Source organism: Lithobates pipiens, unplaced genomic scaffold (assembly GCF_037356315.1).
Source record: "Lithobates pipiens isolate NorthernLeopardFrog02 unplaced genomic scaffold, aLitPip1_a1.2 Scaffold_27, whole genome shotgun sequence".
NCBI lineage: Eukaryota > Metazoa > Chordata > Amphibia > Anura > Ranidae > Lithobates > Lithobates pipiens.
This window is the reverse complement of record NW_027507788.1, coordinates 178596209-178621791: the sequence shown is the minus strand read 5'-3', so window position 1 is coordinate 178621791 and position 25583 is coordinate 178596209. Positions and strand designations below refer to the sequence as shown.

General features: G+C 50.7%; 1 protein-coding gene across 1 annotated transcript in view; it reads left to right on the top strand.

Moving 5' to 3' along the window:
• Positions 1-25274, top strand: part of LOC143934384 (indolethylamine N-methyltransferase-like) — a 115656-nt gene extending 90382 nt beyond the window's left edge. The window contains exon 3 of the mRNA XM_077457953.1: positions 24851-25274. Coding sequence (XP_077314079.1) covers positions 24851-25274 — 424 coding nt within the window. The remainder of the gene's footprint in view (positions 1-24850) is intronic.
• The last annotated feature ends 309 nt before the right edge of the window (positions 25275-25583 follow it).

The window sequence follows — 25583 nt, the reverse complement described above, 5'->3', positions numbered from 1 at the left end:
AGAAAAAACCGAGCTCCCCTGACCCTGTCCTGGTGCCGTAGTCGCACAGGTACTCATTGATGGCCCTCTGCTGCATGTGCAGCCGCTGCAGCATGGCCAACGTTGAGTTCCACCTGGTGGGCATGTCACATATAAGGCGGTTCTTGGGCAGGTTCAACTCCTTTTGGAGCTCAGCCAGCCGAGCACAGGCATTAAATGATTGGCAGAAATGCATACAGACTTTCCTGGCCTGCTTCAGGACATCCTGTAAGCCCGGGTACCTGCCCAAGAACTGCTACACCACCAGGTTAAGGACGTGAGCCACACAGGGCACATGGGTGAGTTGTCCCTGTCGGAGGGCGGAGAGGAGGTTGGTGCCATTGTCGCAAACCACCATTCCTGGCTTAAGCTGGAGTGGCGTCAACCACCTCTCGGCGTGCCCCTGCAGAGCTGACAAAACATCCGCCCCAGTGTGGCTCCTGTCCCCCAAACAAACCAGCGCAAGCACGGCATGGCATCGTTTTGCCTGCGTACTTGCGTAGCCCCTGGAACGCCTACGGAGCATCGCTGGTTCTGAGGACAGAGCACTGGAAGAGGCCATGGAGGAAGAAGAAGAGGAGGGGGTGGAGGAGAGAGGTGTGTCACAACCAATAGTAGCATTTTGGAGGCGTGGTGGCGGAACAACCTCCAACACTACTGCACCTTGTCCTGCATCCTTCCCAGCTGCCAGAAGAGTGACCCAATGGGCCATGAAAGACAGGTAACGTCCCTGTCCATGCCTGCTGGACCATGAGTCAGCGGTAATATGCACCTTACTGCTGACCGCCCTGTCCAGCGAGGAAAGGACATTACCTTCCACATTTGCCTGCTATAATCGTACGTGGGTGTACTGCTAGCAGAGTGCCCGGAAGCACTTGGCTGTGACACACCTAATTCTACACCTTCATTCCTCTCAGAGCAGGTTTCAGAGAGGACTGAAGGTCTAGTGGGGTTGGAGATCCCAGCTGATGAGGAGCAAGGAGAGGTCCGCTTTGTTCTTTGGTGTGGGTCTTTGAGGTACGCTTGCCAACGAGCTGCATGGCAGGTCAACATATGTCTGGCCAAGCATGTGGTGCCCAAGCGGCTGATGTTTTGGCCATGCGAGATACGCTTGAGACATATGTTGCAAATAGCAGCGGTGTGATCTGATGCACTCATCTCAAAAAAGGCCCACACCAAAGAACTTTTAAAATAACGCGCAGAGGCAGCGCCCTGCACAGGCGGAGCTCTGCGGTGTGGTTCAGTCGGTGTGCTGCCCCTAAGCTGGCCCCTGAAGGGCATCCTGCCTCGTTGGATATGTGCCTCCTCCTCCTCTCTCCTACCAGGCACCCACGTGGAGTCAGTGCCCTCATCATCCCCTCCCTCTTCAGCGCTGCAGCAAACCTGGCAGTATGCTGCAGCTTGTGGAACATGACTGCCAGATTGCTGTCCTTCTTGAGCATCCCCTCTCTCTGCATTCACGCTACTGCCTTCCTCTAGCTGAGTATCATCATCAGAGCCTACAAAACACTGGGCATCCTCCTGGAGCATGTACCCAACACTGTGCTCAAAGAGTTCAGGAGACTCCTCAGGAGGACGTGGTGGGTCTAGGGAAGGAGTCACTGATGATGACATTGAGAGGAGGGAAGACGATGCGTTGGCAGCTGCTTTGCTAGTACCCTGAGCCTGGGTGAGAGAGGATGAGGAGGATGAGGAGGGCTTGCTCATCCACTCTACCAAGTCGTTGGCATGTTGCGGCTCAACATGCCGAAATGAAGGACAAGCGTGTCCCATGGCCACGTGCTGATGATGACGATGCACCGCGTCCACGACCAGCACTGTTGTCTCTAGACACAGAGCCCGCTTGCCCTCTTTTATTGGCTCACACCTGTCTGCCTCTCCTTGCTGGCTTTCCAGACATGGTAATGGCCTGAATGGAGTTGGAAAAACCAGCAAATGGGTAGTGTATATTGTGCTGGAGGCACACACAACTTCCACTAACTCCTGCAAATGGCAGATGGCTCAAATAGAGAAGAGCTATGTAGGTGGATATAGCAGTGTATACTGGGTTCAGAGCACGCACAATCTCCTAACGCTGACTGCAAGCTCTATTTAAAACGAGCAATATAGTTAGCTATATAGGTGGATATAGCGGTGTATACTGGGTTCAGAGCCCCTTGGCTCTTTGACAGAGGAGATCTCTGTGGCCGAAGTTGAACAGGCCATAGATTCTTTGTCTCTAAAGAAGTCGCCGGGACCCGATGGGTTCACGACGGAGTTCTACAGGACCTTTAAGGGCCTCTTGGCTCCTTGTCTGAGGGAGGTGTTCAGCGAGTGTTTGGCATCTGGCCTGCTTCCTCCCTCGATGAGAAGGTTGGCCTTGATCCTTCTGTCAAAGGGGAAAGATCCGTCCCTGGTGGAGAATTGGCACCCTATCGCCCTTCTCTCCACGGATAGAAAGATCCTGGCGAAGATACTGTTTGTGCGTATGTCTGCAGTCGCGGGCAAGCTACTGTCTGTTTCCCAGCACTGCATGGTTCCTGGCCGCAGCACCTTTAGTGCTGTCCTCAACGTCCGGGAGGCTGTGGAAAGGTGCAGGGCAACGGGTGACGGGCGGTATCTGTTGGCATTAGACCAGGCGAAAGCTTTTGACTGGGTGAAACATGAGTATCTCTGACTTCTCCTGGGGAGATATGGTCTGCCTGATCAATTCCCACTCACCGCGTCACCACAGCTCTTGTAGGGGTCTGGGTTGGTGAACTTCCCGTAATCCCTCTCAAGGACCAGGGAGGCGAGACGGTCATACTGACACTCCTTCATCTGAAGCTTTAGACCTGAAATCTGGTCCTGAGGGCCACCATCAGAAACCAAGTGGTCAAGCCGCCTGCGCAACTTCTGGTAGGCCTGGTACCGGGAAGCTGCCCAACGACCAGAGACTTCACGGAAGAAGCCTTCCGACCTCTTCTTCACTACTTCCCACCATTCCTGGCGAGAGCAGCCGCTCTCAAGGAGCGAAGCTTGTTCCATAAAGAAGTCTTCATAGGCCGACCTGACTTCAGGGTCCTCAAGTAGCGATCCATTTAGTCACCACAGGCCCCTACCCTTCTGAGGGGTGTCTGCCACATTCAGAGTGACCGACACCATACAGTGATCGGAAAACTCGACCGCATGCAGCACAGGAGCCGCAAAGGACGAGTCCCCCTTCAAAAAAAAAAAACTATCTAGTCTACTCTTACTACTACCTCTGGAGTATGTGAAACCAGTGAGGTTGGGGAAGTGGTGAACGTGCACATCCACCAACCCGGCCTCCCTCACTATGCGATTCAAAAAGATACTATCATATCCCAGAGGGCCTGAGGTGCCTGCCCGGTCCTTTTGACCTGGTGACTAGGTTAAAGTCACCACCAAAGACCACCTGCTTGGATGTAAACGGGTATGGTTTCAGCAGCGCAAGAAGGTCCTTCCTTCCTCTCCTTGACTGGGGACCATAGAAATTTATGAGGCGGAGAAATTCCCCTCTCACGACTGCATCCACAATCAAACACCTACCGATTTCTAATTCAATCACTCGTTGACAAGCCACTGAACCGGTCTTAAAAAGGACCGCAACACCACTGCAGGGCTCAGCCGCAAGAGACCAGAGGGAGGGCCCATGTCTCCACTCCCTCTTTGCTAGGTGCATCTCTGCCACAGATGCCAGCCAGGTCTCTTGCAAAAAAAAAATGTCGGCTTCACGCGGCCAAGAAAATCAAAGGCTGAAAACCTAGCCGCCGCAGAACGCACACTTGCAACATTAATCGTCGCAAGGCGTATTGGAGCGGGTACCGTCATCCTTAGTGATTAAAGTTTACGTTCCTCTCTATATTACAAACCTAAGTTAATCCTCCTCGGAATCAGACGATAGGACCCCAAAACGGTTCCAGAGGGCGAGCGAGGATCCCCCACCCGCCCCCAGACTGGTGCTGGGCTGAGGGTCCTCGCCACCCTCCTTCCCCAGGCCCCTCCTCTTCCGTTTTTTTGTCTTTTTCTTAACCCAGCCCGACTTGGGGGGCTCTCTCCCACTCTCACTGTCCGACCTCCCACTAGACACCTCCTTGGGGCGCTTATTCACCCCCTTACCCACCTCAGAGGTGTCCATTGGGATACCACCCTCCAGGCCAACCTGCCGACCACCCACCACCTCCGTGGAGGTGGGAGGAGGCATGAGAAGGGCCGCTGGATCCGGAGGCGGACATGGTACATCGGGGGGGGGAGGCGGACAGGGAAGGAGAAGAGGGAAAGGGAAGGTGGCGAGGGACGGGAAGGGGAGGCAGAGAGAGGGGAAACAAGGGGGGGAAGGGGGGGAACTGGGGGAGGGGGGGAGGATGCTTCTTAACAGAGGGCTTTTTTGGTTTAGCCTGAACCTCTGCTGGATTTTCTACCGTCGCCCCATCGGGCACAGAACCGGCAGGGTCGGGGAACCTGCTGACATACCCACCCTTGCAGTACCCGCCCCCTGCTCACGCCTGGGGGGTCTGACCCTTTGAGGGAGGGGGCGCCCTCATTCTGTGACCCAGAAGGATTGGGGCCCCCACTGTGTCTAGGGACCCGCCCACCCTCCGGGCCTGGAGAACTCTCCTCAGCCTGGCACCCCCTAAAAGCTTTGGGGCAATGGCTGAAGGGGTGCCCCATTTCCCCACAGAGGTTGCAGACTTATCTGCAACCCTCAGGTGAGTGGCCGAAACCATTACACCTCACACAGCGAGGCATAGTGCAGTCCGCGCTAAGGTGCGTGGGACTGCCACATTTGAAACAGCGACGGGGCTGGCCAGGGTAGAAGACCAGGATCCGGTCTCTCCCTATAAACGCACTCCCGGGTACATGCGCCACGGTGTTGTTGTGGCGCTTGAGCTGCCCATACCGCGCCAGCCAGGTTGCGATGTCCTCAGGAGGAAGGGACTCGTTTCTAACCAAGACGGTCACGTTCTTTATCTCCTCCTGCCTCGAGAGAGGTACTACACGGAAACCTTTCCACGGATCTGACTTCCTGACGATCTCGTACAGAGTCAGGAAAAGTTCCATAGAGACCACGGAGACGAAGCTCACATCGAACTCCTTGCTGTTCGCAGGATGTATGACCACGAACAAGTCAGAAACCTTGAAGCGTAATCCCAGCAGGTAGTCAATTACTTGACCCCTACTGGGACACGCGGCTGTCCCCTCCCACCTGAGCTGCATCACATTCCGCCTGCGCCTCTCTGGACCCTCCGTACCCCTTGACCCCGCCTGTGCCCCCTGGAGCTGTTCCTCGGGGGGCCCTGAAGTTCTGGGCACCAAACTGGCCATACAGGGGGCCCAGAGGAACCTGCCACCTGGGCAAATGAGCACCCAGCTTTCAGGGCACCTAAGAGGTTTGCCTCTTCCTGCGTGCCCAAGATGGGATTCGGGACTGTGGGGGAAGGGTCAGACCCCCGCTGAGACGAGCCCATGGGCTCTGATGGAGCAGCACACACCCCCCCACTCCCACCCTCTATCCCCCCCAACAGGTGACTTGTTCTCAAACACCTCCATGGATAGGGACATAGCCACACCCCCCACAGCAGCGGGGGCTTGAGAGGAACCCACTTTCATCCCCTGTGCCATATTCTGCTCCTGTTGTTGGGACCCCTCCAGCTCCCTGATGCAGTCCAGGGCTGGGCATTCCCCCCTTAGTTCCCCCATAGGGGACTCCCCCCAACTTGTCTGTCCACCGGGTAAAGCTCCACCGGAGGATTCCGGGGTACCCAAGGCAGTAGCCACCAGAGGAGCCCCCAAGACCCCCAAAGCCCCTACCTGACCCAGAGGAGCAGGAGACTTGGTCACCGAGGCCCGGGGTGTCCCCACCTCCTCAGTACATTTTTTCACAACCTCCGGGGTCACCACAAGTGGTACTTCTGGTTCACGGAGGTCACTTCCGGCTGCACCCCCGGAAACAGGAAGTGACACATCCATCTCCTCGCCCCCACCCTCCCTGGTGTCTGCAGAGGATGTTTGTCCAAGATGTTTTTCCCGAACATAGTCCAAGCTTGCCGGCACCTCCCCCTCACCACATGCGGCCGCGGTGGGGGCCGCCATTACGGCCGACACCCCTCGCACTGTCCCGGATGCTGCGGGCTCGACCGGGGCCACTGGGGGGGCCCACACAGTCCACCAACCTCCGGCCTTCACAGGTGCCTCCGGGTGGCCCTTAGCGAGGACCACCACCAGCTTCCTTCCATGCTGTTCCATCCAACTTGCCTCTCCCCCGGAGCCTCCCTGTGCATCATGGGGTACCCTACCCGGATCTATCTGCTCCACAGCCTCTGGCTGAGTAGGTAAGACAACAGGGATCCGGGGACCCTCTGCACTTACGGCTTCGGGGGCCACGCTCACCCGGCTGGTCTCTACCTCGGGGCGCTGGTCTTCCTCACCCATTGAGGCTACTTCCTCCACTGGGGTTCGCAGCTTTTCCTCTGATTCCAGCAATAATTTCTGGGAACAGCCCTTTCTCCTGGCCCCCTGGGATCCCTCCTGGCTCGCCCTCAGGAGTTCTTTTTTAACTTCGGAGAGGAAGCCTCTCTCACTGATACTGTGTTCGCAGAGACTGCCCAGCAACCGCCACATGTCTCTGCATTCATGTTTCAGGCCCTCAATGGCCTCCCGGTATTCCCCTCTTCTGCTACTGGCTGAGCGGTCTCTGCGATTCCGCAGGTCCACTAGTCTCTCGGACTTCAGCACATAGGCCAACGTGGCCTTCTGTATAAGGACTTTCACCCTTGTCCGGCGCTTCTGCATCCTTCCCGGGTCCTCTCCCGGCTGGGCCCGGGTCCAATCCAGCAGCTCAAACTGCGTTTGCAGGAACAATCTCTCCTCCCTGGAGAGGTCTTTCACTCCAGGGGGATGAACCGAGGGCCCAGGCCAGGAAAAGGGCCCCGGGACCTGGGCTGGCCGACGCCATCAGCTCCCTCTCCTCCTCCACCTTCCTCTGGAAGCTCTCACAGACACAGGACAGGTCAGAGCACGCAGACAGCACGCACAATCTCCTACCGCTGACTGCAAGCTCTATTTAAAACGAGCAAGATAGTTAGCTATATAGGTGGATATAGCGGTGTATACTGGGTTCAGAGCACGCAGACAGCACGCACAATCTCCTAATGCTGACTGTAAGCTCTATTTAAAACGAGCAAGATAGTTAGCTATATAGGTGGATATAGCGGTGTATACTGTGTTCAGAGCACGCAGACAGCACGCACAATCTCCTAACACTGACTGACAGCTCTATTTAAATGAGCAAGATAGTTAGCTGTATAGGTGGAAATTTTTTTTTATTCCAAACTGCTACCATAAATTACAAAAAAGAACTTTACATAAAACAAATTATACCATAATCAAACTATACACATGCCTTATTACACATAAAAAGAAAACTAACCATCTACATTCTCAGGTACTCTACAATCTTTCTTCTTTTTCTTCTTCTTTTTTACAACTACAACTTCACTATTACCTCCAGGGACCGAATCTCCCTCTACATTAACACATTCCTTACCTACTTTACCACCTTGCACCTCTACCTCAACTCTCTCCCCACCCTCACATTCTTCTTCCGACATTGCAGAATCAGAGGACTCTATTCCTGTACCTGTTAAGCCTCGCTGTGAAGAAAGCGAAGCTGACCTCGACCTTAAAGGGCTTCTGCTATGGGAGTTGCTAGTACGCCTTAACCTCCTACTTCTTCTTGGCCTCCTCTCCCACCTCTCACCCACCGAACCCGACCCCTTCCGGGACACCTCCCCATCACCAGGACCCTCTTTCCCAACACCAGAAGGGATCCCAGAGGACCCCACCACCTTAGGAATTGTCGACGAGTTGTTACCACCGGAACCATGCACCTCTTCTCCTGCATGAAGGGTCTCATCAACAGAAGTGGTCCCAGCAGCACCAGCCGTACTGTCCTCCGCCCTACCCTCTTCATTCTGCCTAGACCCAGATGAGGCATTATTTGGCTGTCTCTCAGGTACAGGTCCCCCTCTAAAGGCTTTAGGACACCTGCTAAAGGGGTGACCCATCTGTCCACACAGGTTACAGCATATCAGACCGCATGTTTCACCCGAATGCCCGAACTTATTACACTTGATACACTTAACCACCGTACAATCAGCACTCAGATGTGTTGGGCATCCACACCTGAAACATCGTCTTGGCTGTCCTGGATAGAACACCAGGATCCGGTCACGCCCCAAGAACGCACTGCCAGGGACATGTGCGACAGTACTATCAACTCTACGCAACCGGATCCTGGTGCTCCATGCCCCAGTCCAGATCCCCCTTTCATCTAAATTTTTACTTAGAGGACATTGCAACTGACCGAAACGACCCAGCCATGTCGCAATGTCCTCTGGAGGCAGGCTTTCATTTCTTACAAGAATAGTGAGATTCTTAATATCATCCTGCCTACTCAACGGAATAATCCTAAAATTTCTCCAGGGGTCTGTCCCATTAATCAGCCCGAAGGATGTAATAAAGATCTCCATGATGACCACATTGGTGAAACTTAAGTCAAAGTCACGAGATGATGGGGGATGTATTACCGCAAAAATCTCGCTAACTTTTATCCCCAATGACAGCATCATGTCAATCACCTGCCCTCTACTGGGGCACTGTCCCTCCCCCTCCCATCTCAACTGCACTGCATTGCGCCGCCTGCGCTCTGGGCCACCCGTACCCCGGGACCAAGAATTGGCCCCTGAGAATTGATCTGCCGGGGGGACCTGAAAATTCCCAGCCCCGAATTGATCATATAGGTGACCCAGAGGCACAGACGACCCAACCACATTAGCATAGGAACGCTTCTCTTTTAATGCATTCAACAGTCTTGCTTCTGGTGTGCCCCTCAAGACAGGACCAGGGCGGGGAGGCTCCTCCCCAGAATCAATAGGGGGAGCAGTCCCCACCTCCACCCGCCCACCACTCTCCATCTCCATACCTTCCTGCAGGACTGCATGAGAACCCTCACTCAAACCAGCCAACTGCTGATCACTTATGGAGGCGCCCATGCCCTCTGAACCCACCTCCCCACATAAATCCACCACACCACGCCCTAAATCACCCTGAGAACCCTCCAGGCATTTAATATAATTCATTACTAAACTGTCTTTCCCCACAGACTCCACCGGGCAATTTCCCCACTCTGATACTTGCCCTGGCTGTAAGCTGCTGGATGTATCCATATCTGTTTCAACATTGCTTTCTGTTTCCCGATGTTTAGTCCCGGAAACACCCGAAGCCGATACCCGGAAGTGACCCGCACCACCAACTTCCGTTTCCGGGCGCGACGTCACTTCCGGCGCGACTCCAGTCCTCCCGCCAGTATTCCCGCCCACTAAATTCGTGCCAAGCTTTCCCGCCAAGCCAACACAACCCTTCCCGCGGGAAGACGGCGTTTCACCTCCTGCTGCCGCCATCTTTCCACTCTCGCTAGTCCCGCTACTGGCCACCACTGTAGTCCGCACAGTAGTAGCTCGACTATGCCCACTCACACTGTCCTTGTGTCCGTTCCCCTCATCCCGAGGTCGGCTTGCGGCAATGGCGGCCGACAGTACCTCTGACGGCACGCCTTGCTTGGAAGTACCGGCCGGATTCACCGGGGATTGAGATGATAAGTCCTTGTTTTTCTTTTCTTTTGCTGTCAGTCTTTTCAGTTGCACAACCGGGACCTGTTTTGCCTTCTGACTTAGGTTTGTAGCCACTTCACTGGAGTCTACCATAGCCGTTGGGGCCACAGCCCTGCTTGCAGGCTGGGCACCCTTCTGCTTACTAAGACCCTCTGTGGCGTCATGCAAACCAACAGTCATACGGCTAGAGTCTATACCACCAGTCCCTGCAACAACTTGCTTGGTAGCTGAAGTTTTCAACTCTGTCCTTTCTCTTGCTGACACCTCTTCCACTGGTGTCTCCGCCATCTCACCTTCATCCACCGCTGTTTCTGCCATACTCTGCTCTCTACGGCGTGTCACCACTTGAGAACCTTCTTCATGTGCCACTCTCATCACTCTATCCACTTCATCTAGGAATTCTCTTTCAAGGGAGCCATTATCAATGAGTGCCGTCATCAGCACACCAATATGATTGCACTGTCTTTTCATAACATCAATTGCTGCCTTAAGTTCAGGTCTTCTGTTACTGCTCACCTTGTCTCTTCTTATCCTCAGCTCAGCCAAAATCTTCATCTTTATGCAAAAAATCTTTGACAACTTGGTCATCACAATCTTCACCTTATTCCTTCTTTCCAAAGCCTTATCTCTGTCTTCTCCAGGCTGATTCAAGGCCCAGTCAGGAAGCCCTGCCTGGTCCTCCAGAAATAGTTTCTCTTCCTCAGACAACTCCTGGAACCAAGGGGCTCCTCGCACTCCATCCGGCCCACCAGGGAGCCCAGAACCTGGGCTGGAAGAGGTCATGCCTCCCCTCCTCCTCTGGATGTCTGGATCGTCTGCTCAACACCTCCTCACACTGCGGGTTCAGAGCACGCAGACAGCACGCACAATCTCCTAACACTGACTGCAAGCACTATTATAAAAGATATATCGCTAGCTATATAGGTGAATATAGAGGTGTATATTGCGGTCAGGGCACGCAGACAACAACCACTACAGAAGAGCAAGAACAAAAAATCGGCCGATAACGATCGGTGGATACTGTGTTGAAGGTACACAGAACACCCACTAACTGCTACAGACGCCAACACACTACACAAGGCCGCCGCGCTGGCGGCCTTATGTAGTGTGGGGCGTGTACTACACAGCCTGAGCTATGATTGGCCACAGGCATCCTGCCTGTGGCCAATCATGGCTCTCCTCGCTGCCGGCGCTGTGATTGGCCAAGCATGCAGGGTCACAGTGCATGCTTGGAAAATCATGAGCCAGCAATGCACTGTGCCATCGCAGTGCATTGTGGGCCGTGAGCGCCACACGAATTTGGCGCAAACGGCCCATAACATTCGGTATTCGCCGAACGGGCGAACAGCCGATGTTCGAGTCGAACGTATGTTCGACTCGAACACGAAGCTCATCCCTATTCACGATAGACCTCTAGTCTACCTCTGACCAGGGATTGGTTGAGGCTGCATGAATATTATGCCCAGGGAGAGTCTGCCTCTTCCAAACCACTATGTTCCAGAACTTTCCAGAATACAGGGAGTGAGCCTGCAACCAGCAGAACCTAGAACAACCAAAATACAATCCTGCTCCACTCTACAGAGGAGCCAAAAACGAAATTTACCTAAACCTATTAGCAACCTAACTAGGAGGGTGCTATAGTCGGTATCTTAAAGAACAACATTCAAATCCCACAATGTTCCAAAGCTCTTTGATTAAGGTCTACTCATCATATAGGCATAAGGCCGCGTACACACGCGCGGACTGTTGGCCCAACTTTGTCCGTCCAACAGTTTGAGCGAACAGTCCGCTCAAACTTAGCATGGACGGACATGGCCACACACGACGAACGAACAGTTTGCTGAAACCGTGCGCGATGACGTGAACGGCACGTACGACGGGACGCAAAATACGACGTCCTATACACTGCATTATAACTTTCGGCTTGAAAATCCTTTCTGAGCATGCGCGGAACTTAGTTTGACGAACAAGCCTACACACGGGCGGACTGTTCGTTGAAACAAGGTTTCAGCGGACAGTTTTACGGAATTTCCGTAAAACCTTGTCCGTCCAACTGTCCGCTGAAACTGTCCGCTGAAAGCCCACACACGAGCGGACTGTCCGCCCAAACACTGTTCAGCGGACAAGGTTGGGCCAACAGTCTGCGCGTGTGTACGCGGCCTTAGACTTACAATTGTATGAAGAGCCTATCCGGTTGCTGAGAATGCTGACACTGCCAAAATATGAACTCTCAAAGTATTGTCCCCTAGATTTATATCCAGGCCACTTTGAAGAAAACTTAAAATTTGCTTTTGAGTTTTTGTTTTCATATATGGTCTATGAATGTGCCCCAGACTCTGGAATAAATACTTATCTGCCCTAATAGAGTTATCCCCTGAAGGACAATTACATTTACAAATCTATATTTCAAAAATATACAAATCTTTATTCACATTTCTCTTAACACAAACTAGATGACATACAGTGTTGGTCATCTTACTTTAAAAAAGTAATTAGTTAAGTTACAAATTACTTCTCCCAAAAAGTAACTACGTTAGTAACTCGGTTACTACATTGGAAAAGTAATTAGTTGAGGGGTGGCAGCGGTGGTACTTGGGGGATGGCAGTGGTAGTGGTGTGCAGTTCTTGGGGGGGTGGCAGCGGTGGTACTTGGGTGGTGGCAGTGGTGGTGTACTTGGGGGGCTGGCAGGCAGCGGTAGTACTCGGGGGGATGGCGGCAGTGGTGGTGCCATCCTCTCCCACCACCACCTCTGCCTCTTACTGATCCTATCCCCCACCACCACTGATCTCATCCCTACCATATCCCCCCCATCACCTCTGTTGTAGAAGTGATGGTGGGTGGGTAGGGATGGGATCAGTAAGAAGCAGAGGTGGTGGAGGACTTGGGATGGATCGATTGCACTGCAATTCGAATCATCAGACAGTCACTTACTTGAATGCCTCCAGGCATGCCTTTCCTCATGGGGAGAGAGAAACCCTCCCCTTCACTCGATTGGTGTCAGCTGGTCAGCTGACTTCATTTTTCAGTGTCCGCCCCGCCTCCCCACATTTTCTCTCTTTGGATAGGTGGGGCAGGGTGGGGCGGTCCAGACAGTCTCTCTGAGTCTCAGCCTCTTCTCAGCTCAGTGGGTGAAAGCCCCCCTTCCCACGGTGGAATGAACGGCCAGGCAGCACGGCCACGGCGGGCCTCCCGGGCGGTAGATGTAATTGCTGTAACGCCGCCCAAGTAATGGGAAAAAAAAATAAAAATCCTTTAAATATAGTGCCGGGGGGGGGGGGGGGGGTGCCCTAAATGTGCCTGTAAAGTGGCCCTTCAGATCTGGTATGGATTTGGATGAGAACCTCACAAAGAAATGGTTTGGGTTCCCCCCAAAATCCATACCAGGCCCTTATCCGGGCATGCAGCCTGGCAGATCAGGAAAAGGGGGGAGGAATGAGTAAGTGGCCCCCCTCCTGAAAGATACCAGGCCACATTCCCTCAACATGGGGGGTGGTTGCTTTGGGCAGGGGGGGCTCTTACCTATATAAAAAAATTCAAAGTGCAGAGCAGGCATTCAGCGGGAGGCCATTCCAGGAGGCATAGCGATTTCAATTTATTTTTATTTTTTGGGGTCGGCGGTGCAGCAGGTAGTGTGATTGACGATGGATTTACATCAAGGGACATACATTTTTTATTTTTTAATAAGGGATCTGTCAAAAAGGTTTTTATTACATTTTTACACTTTTTTGGTGAATGGGTAGTGTTACTATGTACCCAATACCCATTCACATTCCAGCTTCTTATAAGCCCCCTGTCTGCAGACCCCCACAACCAATGGCCACAGTTGTGGGGATGAGGCCCTTGTCCCCATCAACATGGGGACAAGGTGCTTTGGGGTGGCCCCAAGACACCTACCCTCCATTTGAGGGCATGTGGCCTGGTATGGTTGAGGGGCGCTCACTCGCCCCCCCTTTCCTGACCTGTCTGGCTGCATGCATGAATAAGGGTCTGGTATGGATTTTGGGGGGACCTCATGCCATTTTTTTTTATTATTTGGTGCGGGGTTCCCCTCCAAACCCATACCAGACCACGCCGTTTTTTTCTTTCTGTTTTACCTGGCACTTTGCTCAGCTGTCAGCGGAGGAAACCCCTTAACAGCTGATGACTCATCCATTGATAAGGATGCTGCGCCCGGCTTCCCAGCCCTGCTCCTTAACACTGCGCCATGATTGAGCAAAGCTTTGCCCAATTAGGGTGCAAAATGCAGAGCTCATTGGCTTGGCCCCCTTCAGGATGGTATTGCATTTCATTCTCCCTCGCTTCGGAAAATTGGACACTACCATCTAGTTGTTTATTTGAATTAGAGTTTTCTTCCTCTTGATTAGAGAAAGCAAGAAGAACAATGTGTGTCATGCTGCTCAAAGTTCCAGAATATTGAAGACTGTTATTATTTCTGACCTTGGCGATTTGCCCTGGACTAGAATATCTGAGTGCTGACATCTGACATATTGTGATCCAAGTTACCATGTCCAGCTGCTTTTGCAGATTCAATACCTAGAGCCATTTTTTTAAAATAATCTTTATATGAAAGACAGGGCAGTACAATTCAGTTAACCATTGCCTATGAAAGAGGCTTTGAGTAATGCACGAGTCATTTCATTTTTGTTTTTTCTTATAACAGTATGAGAAAATTAGTGACAAACATTCAACTCAATTGGGAATATGAAAGTCAAAAATCATGTATACTGGGTTCAGAGCACACAGACAGCACGCACAATCTGCTACAACTGACTGCAAGCTCTATTTAAAAAGAGCAAGATAGTTAGCTATATAGGTGGATATAGCGGTGTATACTGGGTTCAGAGCACGCAGACAGCACACACAATCTCCTACAACTGACTGCAAGCTCTATTTAAAACGAGCAAGATAGCTAGCTATATAGATGGATATTTTTTTTAATAGTTTTCTGCTACCAAACATACAAGAAAATCAAAACTTTACAAAAACAACATCAGTTAATATTCACATTACACTTATAACAAAATCATATCACTTGGAACCACAACATCTGTGGAACTACATAACTATACTTTACATATCTTGAACACACTCATCCCCAGAGGAGAAATCTATAAGTTTAGTCTCTCCCCTACTGCTAGGCCCTGGTGAGGACCTAGATTCTACCTCAGGTAGTGGGACCTTTTTCTTCTTTTTTTTACTATGCTTCTTTTTAACCGTTACCCAGGTTACTTCACCTTCCTCATCCGATACCTCTTTAGGACGCTTTTGAGCGCCCTTTACTGACACCTCCATCTCCTCCTCCCCGGTCTGGCTCTCACCCGCTGAGGAATCAGACGAGGAGATGGCAACTAAGCGACCACCAGATCGATGCCACCGAGGAAGAGGAGGGGGATCAGAAACTGGGGGACAAGATCCCTGCGCCACACCCCCAGAAGGGAGAGACATGGGAGGCACCACGGACCCAACCTCACTTGTAGAAGCCTGAACTATACTATCAGGAGCCCAGGCTACATTAGCCGACCGAACCCCTTTCTCTTTTTGTGGCACCTTACATACCTTTTGAGCCTGGGGTTTCTCCTGCCCCCCTGGCCCAAAAACTTCACCCTGCCCCTCCCTTCCAGATCTCTGCCCTGTTGGGGGCGGAGCAGCATTACCACCTGATCTACTGCCCGCTGCTGCCACTCCCCTGTACGCCCTGGGGCATCTACTAAATGGATGCCCCATTTGACCACAAAGATTGCAGCAGATCAGACCACAAGTCTCCCCTGAGTGTCCAAATTTATTGCACTTGCTGCACCGCACCACCGTGCAGTCTGCGCTCAAGTGGGTTGGGCACCCACACCTAAAACAACGACGGGGCTGGCCTGGATAGAACACCAGGATCCTATCCCTTCCCTGGAAGGCACTACCCGGAACATGTGCAACTGTATTGCCAGCCCTTTTTAACTTGATCCTGGTGCTCCATGCCCCAGTCCACACCCCGCGTTCATCCAAACATTTATTTAGGGGACACTGCAATTGGCCATGTCTCCCCAACCAAGTTGCAATGTCCTCTGGGGCAGACTCTCATTTCTGACTAAAACTGTTACATTTTTGATATTCTCCTGCCTACTCAAGGGAATCATGCGGAACCCCTTCCACGGATCGGTCCCCCTGATCAAGCCAAACGAAGTAATGAAAAGTTCCATGATTACCACATTCGTGAAGCTTATGTCAAAATCGGGGGAACCCGATGGGTGGATCACTGCAAAAATTTCCCCCACCTTGATCCCCAATGATAGGATCATATCCACAACCTGGCCCCTTGTAGGGCATTGGCCACTCCCCTCCCACCTTAACTGTACAACATTCCTGCGCTTGCGCTCAGGACCACCTGTCCCCCTAGACCACAAATTTTCCCCGGAGGACTGATCAGCCGGGGGCACCCGGAAGTTACCAGCCCCAAACTGATGGTACAGGTGGTCCAGCGCAACACTTGACCCTACCACATTAGCATAGGAACGTCTTTCTCCTAAGGCTGTTAACAGCCTCACTTCTGGTGTACCCCTCAGAATAGACTCAGGGAGAGGAGCCTCCGTTACAGGAACAGGGGGAGCAACCGGGGGCAGAACAGCAACCCCCTCAGCCTGGGGACACCTACTCACCTCTCCACCCTTACTAGACTGTTCCATTGGAGGAGCCTCCTCCTCTGAACTATAGAAGAGGGTGTTCCATTTCTCTTGCCAAGCTACTTCTGCATAGGCCCCACATGAATCTACTGGGACCTGTCCCTGTTCCTGTTGGGACCCCTTCAAACCCCGGATATAATCCATAGCAGGGCTGTCATCACCTAGCCTCCCCATGGGACAATCCCCCCAGGCAGAAACCTGACTCGGCTCTAAACCATTGGATATCTCCATATTATTATCAGTCCCGCCGGCATTCTCTTGACAAGATGGAGTACCAAGTCACCCGGAGTTTTGCCGCTAGCCTTCACTGTATCTTCAACCACAGTGACGGCCAAGCTGTCCTTACTCATCCCACTCCCTCCACACCCTTTGACCCCCTTCCCCTTACCCTGGGTCTGGCTTGCAGCAGCGGCAGCCGACAACTCAGCTGACAGTGTGCCCTGCATGCAATCGCCAGGATCATGGGGGACCGTTTTGGTAAGTCCGGATCTTCTACCAGTCTTGCTAGCCGTACCACAGGAACCCTCTCGTTTTTCTTTAAAGTCTTTCTTCACCTTGCTATCCTTCTGATGTTGCCTCCTCCTGCATCACTGGGACCCAAACTGCCACCCGGGGTCACAGCCATACACACAGGCTGGTTCCCCTTAGGCTTACCTGGCCCCTCCGCAGTACCACCGGGAACATCATTCTTTGCCTTGGGGTTTCTTCTCCCATCTCCATTCTCCTCCACACTTCCTTTTACCGGGGATGTCTCACTCCTGGCCGGGGTTGCAACCACAGCTTCATTCACGTCTGGGGCCTCCACCAATGTTGGGGTTACCAGCTTCTTTTCCTCTGCATCTGTCTCTCCATGGGTGTCCTCCATAGAGGGACCCTCCATCTCTCCTTCTGGCGTTGCGGCTGGGGTTAAACGCTGTTTGCGGCGTCTTACCGCTTGAGAGCCTTCATCACACGCCACTCTCATGACCTTTTCTATGCCCAATAAAAAGTCTTTCTCGCTTGAAGCACTCTCAATTAGATTTGACAGAAGCTCACCAAGCATGTTACACTGCTTTTTCAGTCCATCTATGGCAGCTTTAAATTTTGGTCTCTTCCTGATACCTGATCTGTCGCGTCTATTCCTCAGCTCGGCTAAAACTTTCATTTTTTCACAGTAACACCGAGAAGCCTTTACCATTAAGCTCTTGGCTTTTCTTTTCCTCTCCGCAGATTTCTCTACGTCCTCTCCTGGCTGTCTCAGAGACCAGTCAACCAAGTCAAGCTGGTTTTCTAAGTACAGCCTCTCCTCCTTAACGAACTCCTGGAGTTTTAGGGCACCACGCCTTTCCTCAGGCTGAGAAACAGGCCCCTGGCCTGGGCTGACTGAAGCCATCAGCTCCCTCTCCTCCTCCACCACTCTGGAAGCTCTCACAGGTCAGAGCACGCAGCCAGCACACACAAGCTCCTAAAACTGACTGCAAGCTCTATTTAAAAAGAGCAAGATAGTTAGCTATATAGGTGGATATAGCGGTGTATACTGGGTTCAGAGCACGCAGACAGCACGCACAATCTCCTACAACTGACTGCAAGCTCTATTTAAAAAGAGCAAGATAGTTAGCTATATAGGTGGATATATCAGTGTATACTGGGTTCAGAGCACGCAGACAGCACGCACAATCTACTACAACTGACTGCAAGCTCTATTTAAAAAGAGCAAGATAGTTAGCTATATATGTGGATATAGCGGTGTATACTGGGTTCAGGGCACGCAGATAGCACGCACAATCTCCTACAACTGACTGCAAGCTCTATTTAAAACGAGCAAGATAGTTAGCTATATAGGTGGGTATAGCGGTGTATACTGGGTTCAGAGCACGCAGACAGCACGCACAATCTCCTACAACTGACTGCAAGCTCTATTAAAAAAGAGAAATATAGCTAGCTATATAGGTGGATATAGCGGTGTATACTGCGGTCAGGGCACGCAAACAACAACCACTACAGAAGAGCAAGAACGCAAAATCAGCCGATAACGATCGGTGTATACTGTGTTGAAGGTACACAGAACACCCACTAACTCCTACAGACGCAAACACACTACACAAGGCCGCCGCCCTGGTGGCCTTTTATAGTGTGGGGCGTGTACTACACAGCCTGAGCTATGATTGGCCACAGGCATCCTGCCTGTGGCCAATCATGGCTCTCCTCGCTGCTGGCGCTGTGATTGGCCAAGCATGCGGGGTCACAGTGCATGCTTGGCCAATCATGAGCCAGCAATGCACTGCGATGGCACAGTGCATTGTGGGCCGTGAGCGATACACCAATTTGGCGCGAACGGTCCATAACGTTTGGAATTCGCCGAACGGGCGAACAGCCGATGTTCGAGTCGAATGTATGTTCGACTCGAATACGAAGCTCATCCCTACTGTACACCTATACCAGTCCTTAAAAGGACTTTTGTGGACCTAATAGTAATAGCTATTGATAGACTGACTGTCCCTGCTCCACACAGCATCCTTTCCCTACACTGACAAAAGACAGAATGTAAAATGGCCACAAGATCAGGTCTATTTATAAAGGTAGGGGGTATGTCCAATTGTCCATGTGCTGAAATGTCTCAATTGGCTGTCCTGTACTCCATGATGGATGTGTTATGGGTCAAAGTTCTTCACAATGTAAACAAATATGGCCGCCTCGAACAGCGGCAGAAGTCCTCCGTTTTGGCGAACGAGCAAAATTCGCCTCGAACCGACCGCCGGGAGAACCGCAAGGCCATCTCTAGTGGTAGAGCTCAGAAATCATATGTAGGATCGGTTCCTCAGCTAGCAAAAGGCATTCAAAGGGTGTAAGGGCAGCTATATCAAGTATGGAGTTTCCCTGTGTCTTAAAAAAATTGCGGAGTTGCCTATATTGCCAAAAATCCATAGGAAATCTCGCAGTCCGGTCTGGGAGAGTTTTGAAGGGTATTAACTTGCCATTCTGCATGAGCTTACCACAACTGACACTACCATCGTCCACCCAGGGGCCCAAAAAGGCGGGAACCACAGATATCCTCCAAGTGGGGCCAGTGGGGACACAGGGGGCGCCAATGTCAGGTTGGCGTTGAGGCGATCCCAAGCCTACAGTGCCTGGATCGTCAGTTGGGAAACAGTATCAAATAGCCCTCTGTGTCCCCAGGCCAGCCACGGGGCATTGGACAGGTTTATGCCCGCCATATATTTCTCTAGGGAGACCCACATTTTGGATTCTGTGTGGAAGTGCCAATTAAGTATCCTCTGAAGGGCAATAGCCCTATAGTACACTTGGATGTCTGGGAGGTGCAGGCCTCCTGCTTCTATGGGGCAGCTCAGTAGTCTAAGTGCTATTCTTGGTCTCCTGTTATTCCAGACAAAGGTTGATATCAAACTTGACAATTGTGTGTAAAAACTCTTAGGTAATGACATGGACACCATCTGTATATAAAACAATACGCGTGGGAGAATATTAATTTTGATGATGTTTAGCCTTCCCATCCAAGTGAAAGCTGTCTTGGTCCACAGGGTCAGGTCTTTTTTCACAGTTGGTTAGTTGAAGTTAGTTGTATATAGGATGTCATCCCTGTCCATCAGTCATATACATAGGTATTTTAGGGACAATTTAGCCCAGGTGAATGGAAAGTTAATTTGTAGCCTGTCGGCCAGAGAGGGTGGTAGTTGGATGGGCAGTATCTCTGACTTTGCGTAGTTGATTTTGAAATTAGAAAGTGTCCCAAACTGTTCTAGTTCTCGCAACAGATTAGGCAGGGAGATCAGGGGTTCCATTAGGTGGAAGAGCACATTGTCTGCATACGCAGAAATCTTGTGCTCTGTGTGGCCCACCGTCAATCCTTTGATGTCTGTGTTAACCCGAACAGTGCGTAGGAATGGTTCCAGCACCAGGGCAAACAAAATAGGTGAAAGAGGACACCCCTGTCTTGTGCCGTTTCTGATTGAGAATCTCGGGGAGAGGAAGCCATTGATCTTGATCTGAGCGCTCGGGTCCGAGTACAGGGCCATGATCCAAGCTAGCATGTGTGTCCAGTCCACACGATCGAAGGCTTTCTCTGCATCGGTGGACAGGATCAAGTAGTGGGGGGGGGTCAGGAGAGGTACGTGCCCAGTGGATGAGGAGAATTGCCCTAATGGAGTTGTCCTTAGCCTCTTGGCCCATGACAAACTGTCTGGTCTGGGTGAACTATGAGCGAGATCAGGTGTTTTAATCTGGTTGCAAGGATCTTAGCTAGAATTTTTATGTCTGCATTAAGAAGGGATATGGGTCTGTAGCTTTAGGGCATTGTGGGGTCCTTCCCTTCTTTGTGGATTACAGTAATAGGGGCCAGCAGTGCCTCACTAGGGATTGTATAGCCATCTGCTATAGAGTTGAAGTAACTACACATTGACGCAGATAACAAAGTTAGGAATAATTTTAGTATGCCTTGGTAAACCCGTCAGGGCCAGGGCTCTTCCTGTTAGGCAAGGATTTCACTGTCGATTCGAGTTTTATAGGGGTAATGGGCGCTTCCAAGACGGAACACTGTTCATCTGTTAGCGCAGGAAGGTCGGATACAACCAGATAAGCTCAGATGTTGTACAGTCTCGTAGTCTGGGCCTCTGGGGTCTGCGTTGAGCTCCGGTTATAAAGGGTGGTGTAGTAGTCCCAGAACTAAGAGGACCTTACCGTGAGTTCACCCGAAGAGAGGTATAGCTTATGTACATACATGAGCGTGGGTTTCTTCCTGAGAGCTATGGCCAACCTGCGGCCACATTTATTGCCGTGCTCATAATATTTATGTGACAGGTAGGGCAGTTGCTTATTGCGCTTTCTGGTCTAGTAAGCATAAAAATAATTTTCTCAATTCTGTCAGTGTCCTCAGAGCCTCTGGATCACCGTCCTGCTTGTGCCTAAGTTCAGCTTGCTGGATTGCCTGGAGTACCCTATTAAAGTCTGCTTGTCGGGCCTTCTTAAGTCTGGATCCCTGGAAGATCAGTTCGCCTCTCACCACTGCCTTGTGGACCTTCCAAATGGTCCCTTTGCACATCCCTTCTGTGTTATTTTCTTTGAAGTAGTGGGACAGAACCTCTGAGACTCTGGAGACCGCTGCCTCATCATCCAACGGGGATTAATTTAGTTACCACGACCAGGCCTTATGGTTGCCCTGTGGCAGAACCAGTGTGGCCTCTAGGCGAGTTGATTGGAGTTAGGGTCATAAATCGTAGCGACTGTAAGTGTCTGACCTGCTATAGCTCCCTTTAGGAATACATACCACCCCTGAGGATCCACCCTACTCTGTGACCTGGAGGGGGCAAGATTTATGTATGGCAATAGCCGTACATCTGGACTTCGCAACCTGCAAATTACTCAGGAACCACTGATTGTAAATGTGGGTGGGCAATTTAGCTAGTGACTGAGGGTTAAAGTGTGTCTCCTGCAAAAGAATTACATGAGCTCCTGACTGCTTCAGTTCCCACCACAGCTTACTTCATTTACATGGGGAGCAAAGACCACATACATTGTACAAAATTACCTTAAGTGACTCCATTGGGAGTCTGAGCAGTGGGTAAGTGTCATGGCACAACTGCAGGCACGGAGCGGGAGGCGGAGCTGGAGGTAGTTCCAGGTACAGTGAGAGACAGCAAGACATACATGTAACACAATGTGCATCCTTGGTAACATTGCCACAACATGGAATACCTGGGCGGTAGGACATGGGTCCAGCCCCATAGGAGAGAAGCCCCATTTCCAAAAAAAAGGAAATATACCGAATACAGTATGGCCTACTTGGGGAACGTGGACCAACATGAGAGCGTAGTGTGCGGGGGTCAGCCCCCGCCCACCACTGTCTCCTGGTTAGTAGGCAATATACAAGAGGGGAGAACTTTTTGGTAAAAAACTAAAGAACAGGGTTCAAACTTGAAAAATTTAAAAAACAAATAAAGAAACAGGTTATCTTAGAACAGGGCTTGATGAGCCAGGCCCGGAGCTGTAGCTTCAGATTGTCTCTCCAGGACAACAATCGGGGGCCATTTTTAGGTTTAGGCAGTAAAGGCACTTGGTCCAATGGGGGACATCATTGTGGAGTATTTTTCAGCTAAGTCCGTGTCCTAGCTCCAGGCAGTCTGTGATCTCAAAGGGCCGGGGCCTCCTGCAAAGTGCGAGGAAGATACCCGGAACTTAAACTGAAGAAAAATGTTCTTTACGTGAGGGCAGAGAGCAAGTCAGAGAGAGGGAGCTTTTGTTTAGTGTCATGGAGACACAGGACCTGAGGGTGAGGCAGAAGTGGGGCATCTAAGATCCCCAGTCCGGGAAGTCAAATGGCCCAAGCCCCAGGGTATCCAAGAAGTGCAGGAGGTCATCCTTGGTGCGTAAGTAGAAGGGGAATCCCCAGCGATAAGACAGTCCTGCTTTTTGGACAGCTTTCAGCAGTGGTCTGAGGGCTCTGCGCTGCATGAGGATGCACCTGGAGATGTCCTGATAAAAGTAAAGATGGGCCCCGTCAAAATAAAAAGTATTGCTTCCCAAGCTTTTTTTGCATGCTCTAGTCTTTTAAAGTATATTTGTGGAGCTTACAGATGACGTCTCTCTGGGGTTATCCGCATCTTGGGAGGGTGGTCTAAAGGCTCTGTTTCGATGGGTGCTGTAGCCGGCAGACCTAGAATCTCTCTAAATATGTCCTCCAGGGTGGGAACAATATCTTTAGGAGCTGTAGCTTCTGGCAGGCCGCATATGCAAATGTTTGCTCACCTGCTGCGGTTTTCAAAGTAGTCTAACTGACACAGTAAAGACTCAATGTTCTGGTCCAGGGAGCTGCATCTGTCCTGCAGAATGGTGATGGCAAGCAGGGCCTCATCAAGTCTCTGTTCCGCAGCTTACATTCTAGCCCCAAAGTGATTTGTGTCGGCCTTAAGCTGAGCTATGTCCTCCCTGAAAGCCTTTTCCACCCTGGCAGTAAATTATTCAAGGTCATCCCGGCTGGGGAGGGACCAAATATGTAGTTTTATATCCCCATCCCCTAGGAAATCAACCATGTCAGGGCACTGGTCATGAGAGACAGAGGATCCCGGGGAGAGTGGAGGGACTGTGTCACTCACTATCTGCGGAGAGGGGATCTGGGAATCCAGTAACTGTTGCTATTGGGTCAGCTCTCTGTGCAGCTTTAGCTGCCTTTGCTGTTTTCAGCATCAGCGCCATCTTGGAGACCTCATGCCCCGGTCCGCGAGTCCCACTGAAAAAAGCATCCATCTGCTCCTGACGGGTCCCGTCTGCTCTTGATTGTTGGGAGAGCGCTCGCCTTCCTTGGGATATGGTCGGCGGTGCTTCAGAGGTGATATCTCCCCTCTGTAAGGCTGTATTAGCAGCGGTGGAGGAGGAGCTGAGGAGACACGTCCTCACTCTTCCATTGCTTAGCCACCCCCCCCCCCCCGAGCCAATTTGACTTATCTGAAGTAATGATCTCAATATGCACTGGGTCAGGAAGCCTGTTTGACATTACTCTGTTACCTGCTTACTGGACATTACCCCCACAACCACCAGAATAGGGTTCCTCATGAGGGACCCCTTTAGCACTTGTGGTATGAGGACTACAAACTGCTTGGGAAGGACTAAAGAAAGCAGTCAGGTAAGGGTAAAAATAGTACAAAAATGAATTTCATTATTACCGTATTTATTGGTGTATAACACGCACTGGCGTATAACAAGCACCCCAATTTAAGAGGGAAGTTTCAGGAAAATAAATAAATCACTTTGAAGCAAAATAATGGTTAATGAGCATCACTGCAGCCTGATTAGTGCCCATGTGCAGCCTCAATGCAGCCTAATCTGTGCCCATCTGCAGCTTCAGTGCAGCCTGATCTGTGCCCATCTGCAGCCTGATTTGTGTCCATCTTCCCCATCAATGCAGCTCACCTTCTCATGTCACGCAGGAAATCACTGAGCCGTCATTTCCTGTTTACTCGACTCTCAGTTGGCAGTCACATACACAGTCTCGCCTCTGCCATCGGCATTGGACCAGCTCCTGCGATAAACAGAACACTGGTCCAATGCCGGAGGCAGAAGCGGGACTGTGTTTATGATGTGAGAGCCGCTTTTACGTCAAGTGGAGTGCTCGGTGATTTCTGGCAGCACTCATCCCCCTCCAATGTGGCCCTGCAGTAATCTTGCATTACATCATATCTGCCAACTGTTTGGGACATTCATGCTTTTTACTAAACTGTCCCGATATGGTCGTGTCCTGGGAAGCATCCTAGAACCTATACTATGAAATAACAAAAACACAATCCAAAGGTCTGATCACTTTGTCTGGCTACAAGAAAGAAATGCTGTGTGACTGGCTGTGCAGTAGTGGGGAACCCTGCCATTAGTAACTCCTACGGGGGGTAGAGCTACACTAGTATGACAATTTTATTTTAACTTGTCAAATTACAGTCTAACTGAATTTTAGCAGAATTGCTTATCACACCATATCACTGTATATTGAAATATATCCTGTAATGTCCATATTATGTTTTTTTTTCTTTCAGAAATCAACTTCAGGAGAAAGAAATGCGCCTCAGGTCATCCATCAAGCAGATTTTGAAATGTGATTTTGAACAGGAAAATATAACTTCCCCGGTGCTACTTCCACTTGCTGATTGTATTATTAGTGCGGGGATACTGGAAATGATCAGTAAAAATGAAGATGAATACATAAAGAATCTGGAGAAGACAATAAAGCTGCTAAAACCCGGAGGTCAACTGTTACTTATTTCGCTAGTAGATGCAACTTACTGGTTTGTTGGAGCAGAACAGTTCCATTGTTTTAAATGTAATGAGGAGTTTGTGAAAAACGCCTTTGGTAAGGTGGGTTTAGCCATTGATTACTATGCAGTGCAGAGGAGACGCAATGTCAGTGATATTGCTGATTATAAAGCTGTTCTATTCATTGTAGGATGCAAAGGGGAGTAGATGATTGGAGCCCAATAGAGCCAAATAGAATTATCGAATGACCTACTAATGGCAGTCGGAAATCACAGCAGTTGCACTAAAGTCCACAATGTTTTTCTGCATCAATGTGTGTTAAATTGTGTTAACAAATATCGTTTTTTTGTTTGTTTTTTTATTATTTATTAAATTTTTTCCACAACATATTTCATAATATAGAAAAACATATATAAAACAAACTGCACAACACAGTTCTTTTAATCAATTCATTATATCCCCTCCCTTTAGGGGCGTAACTATAGGGGGTGCAGCAGTTGCGACCGCAACCGGGCC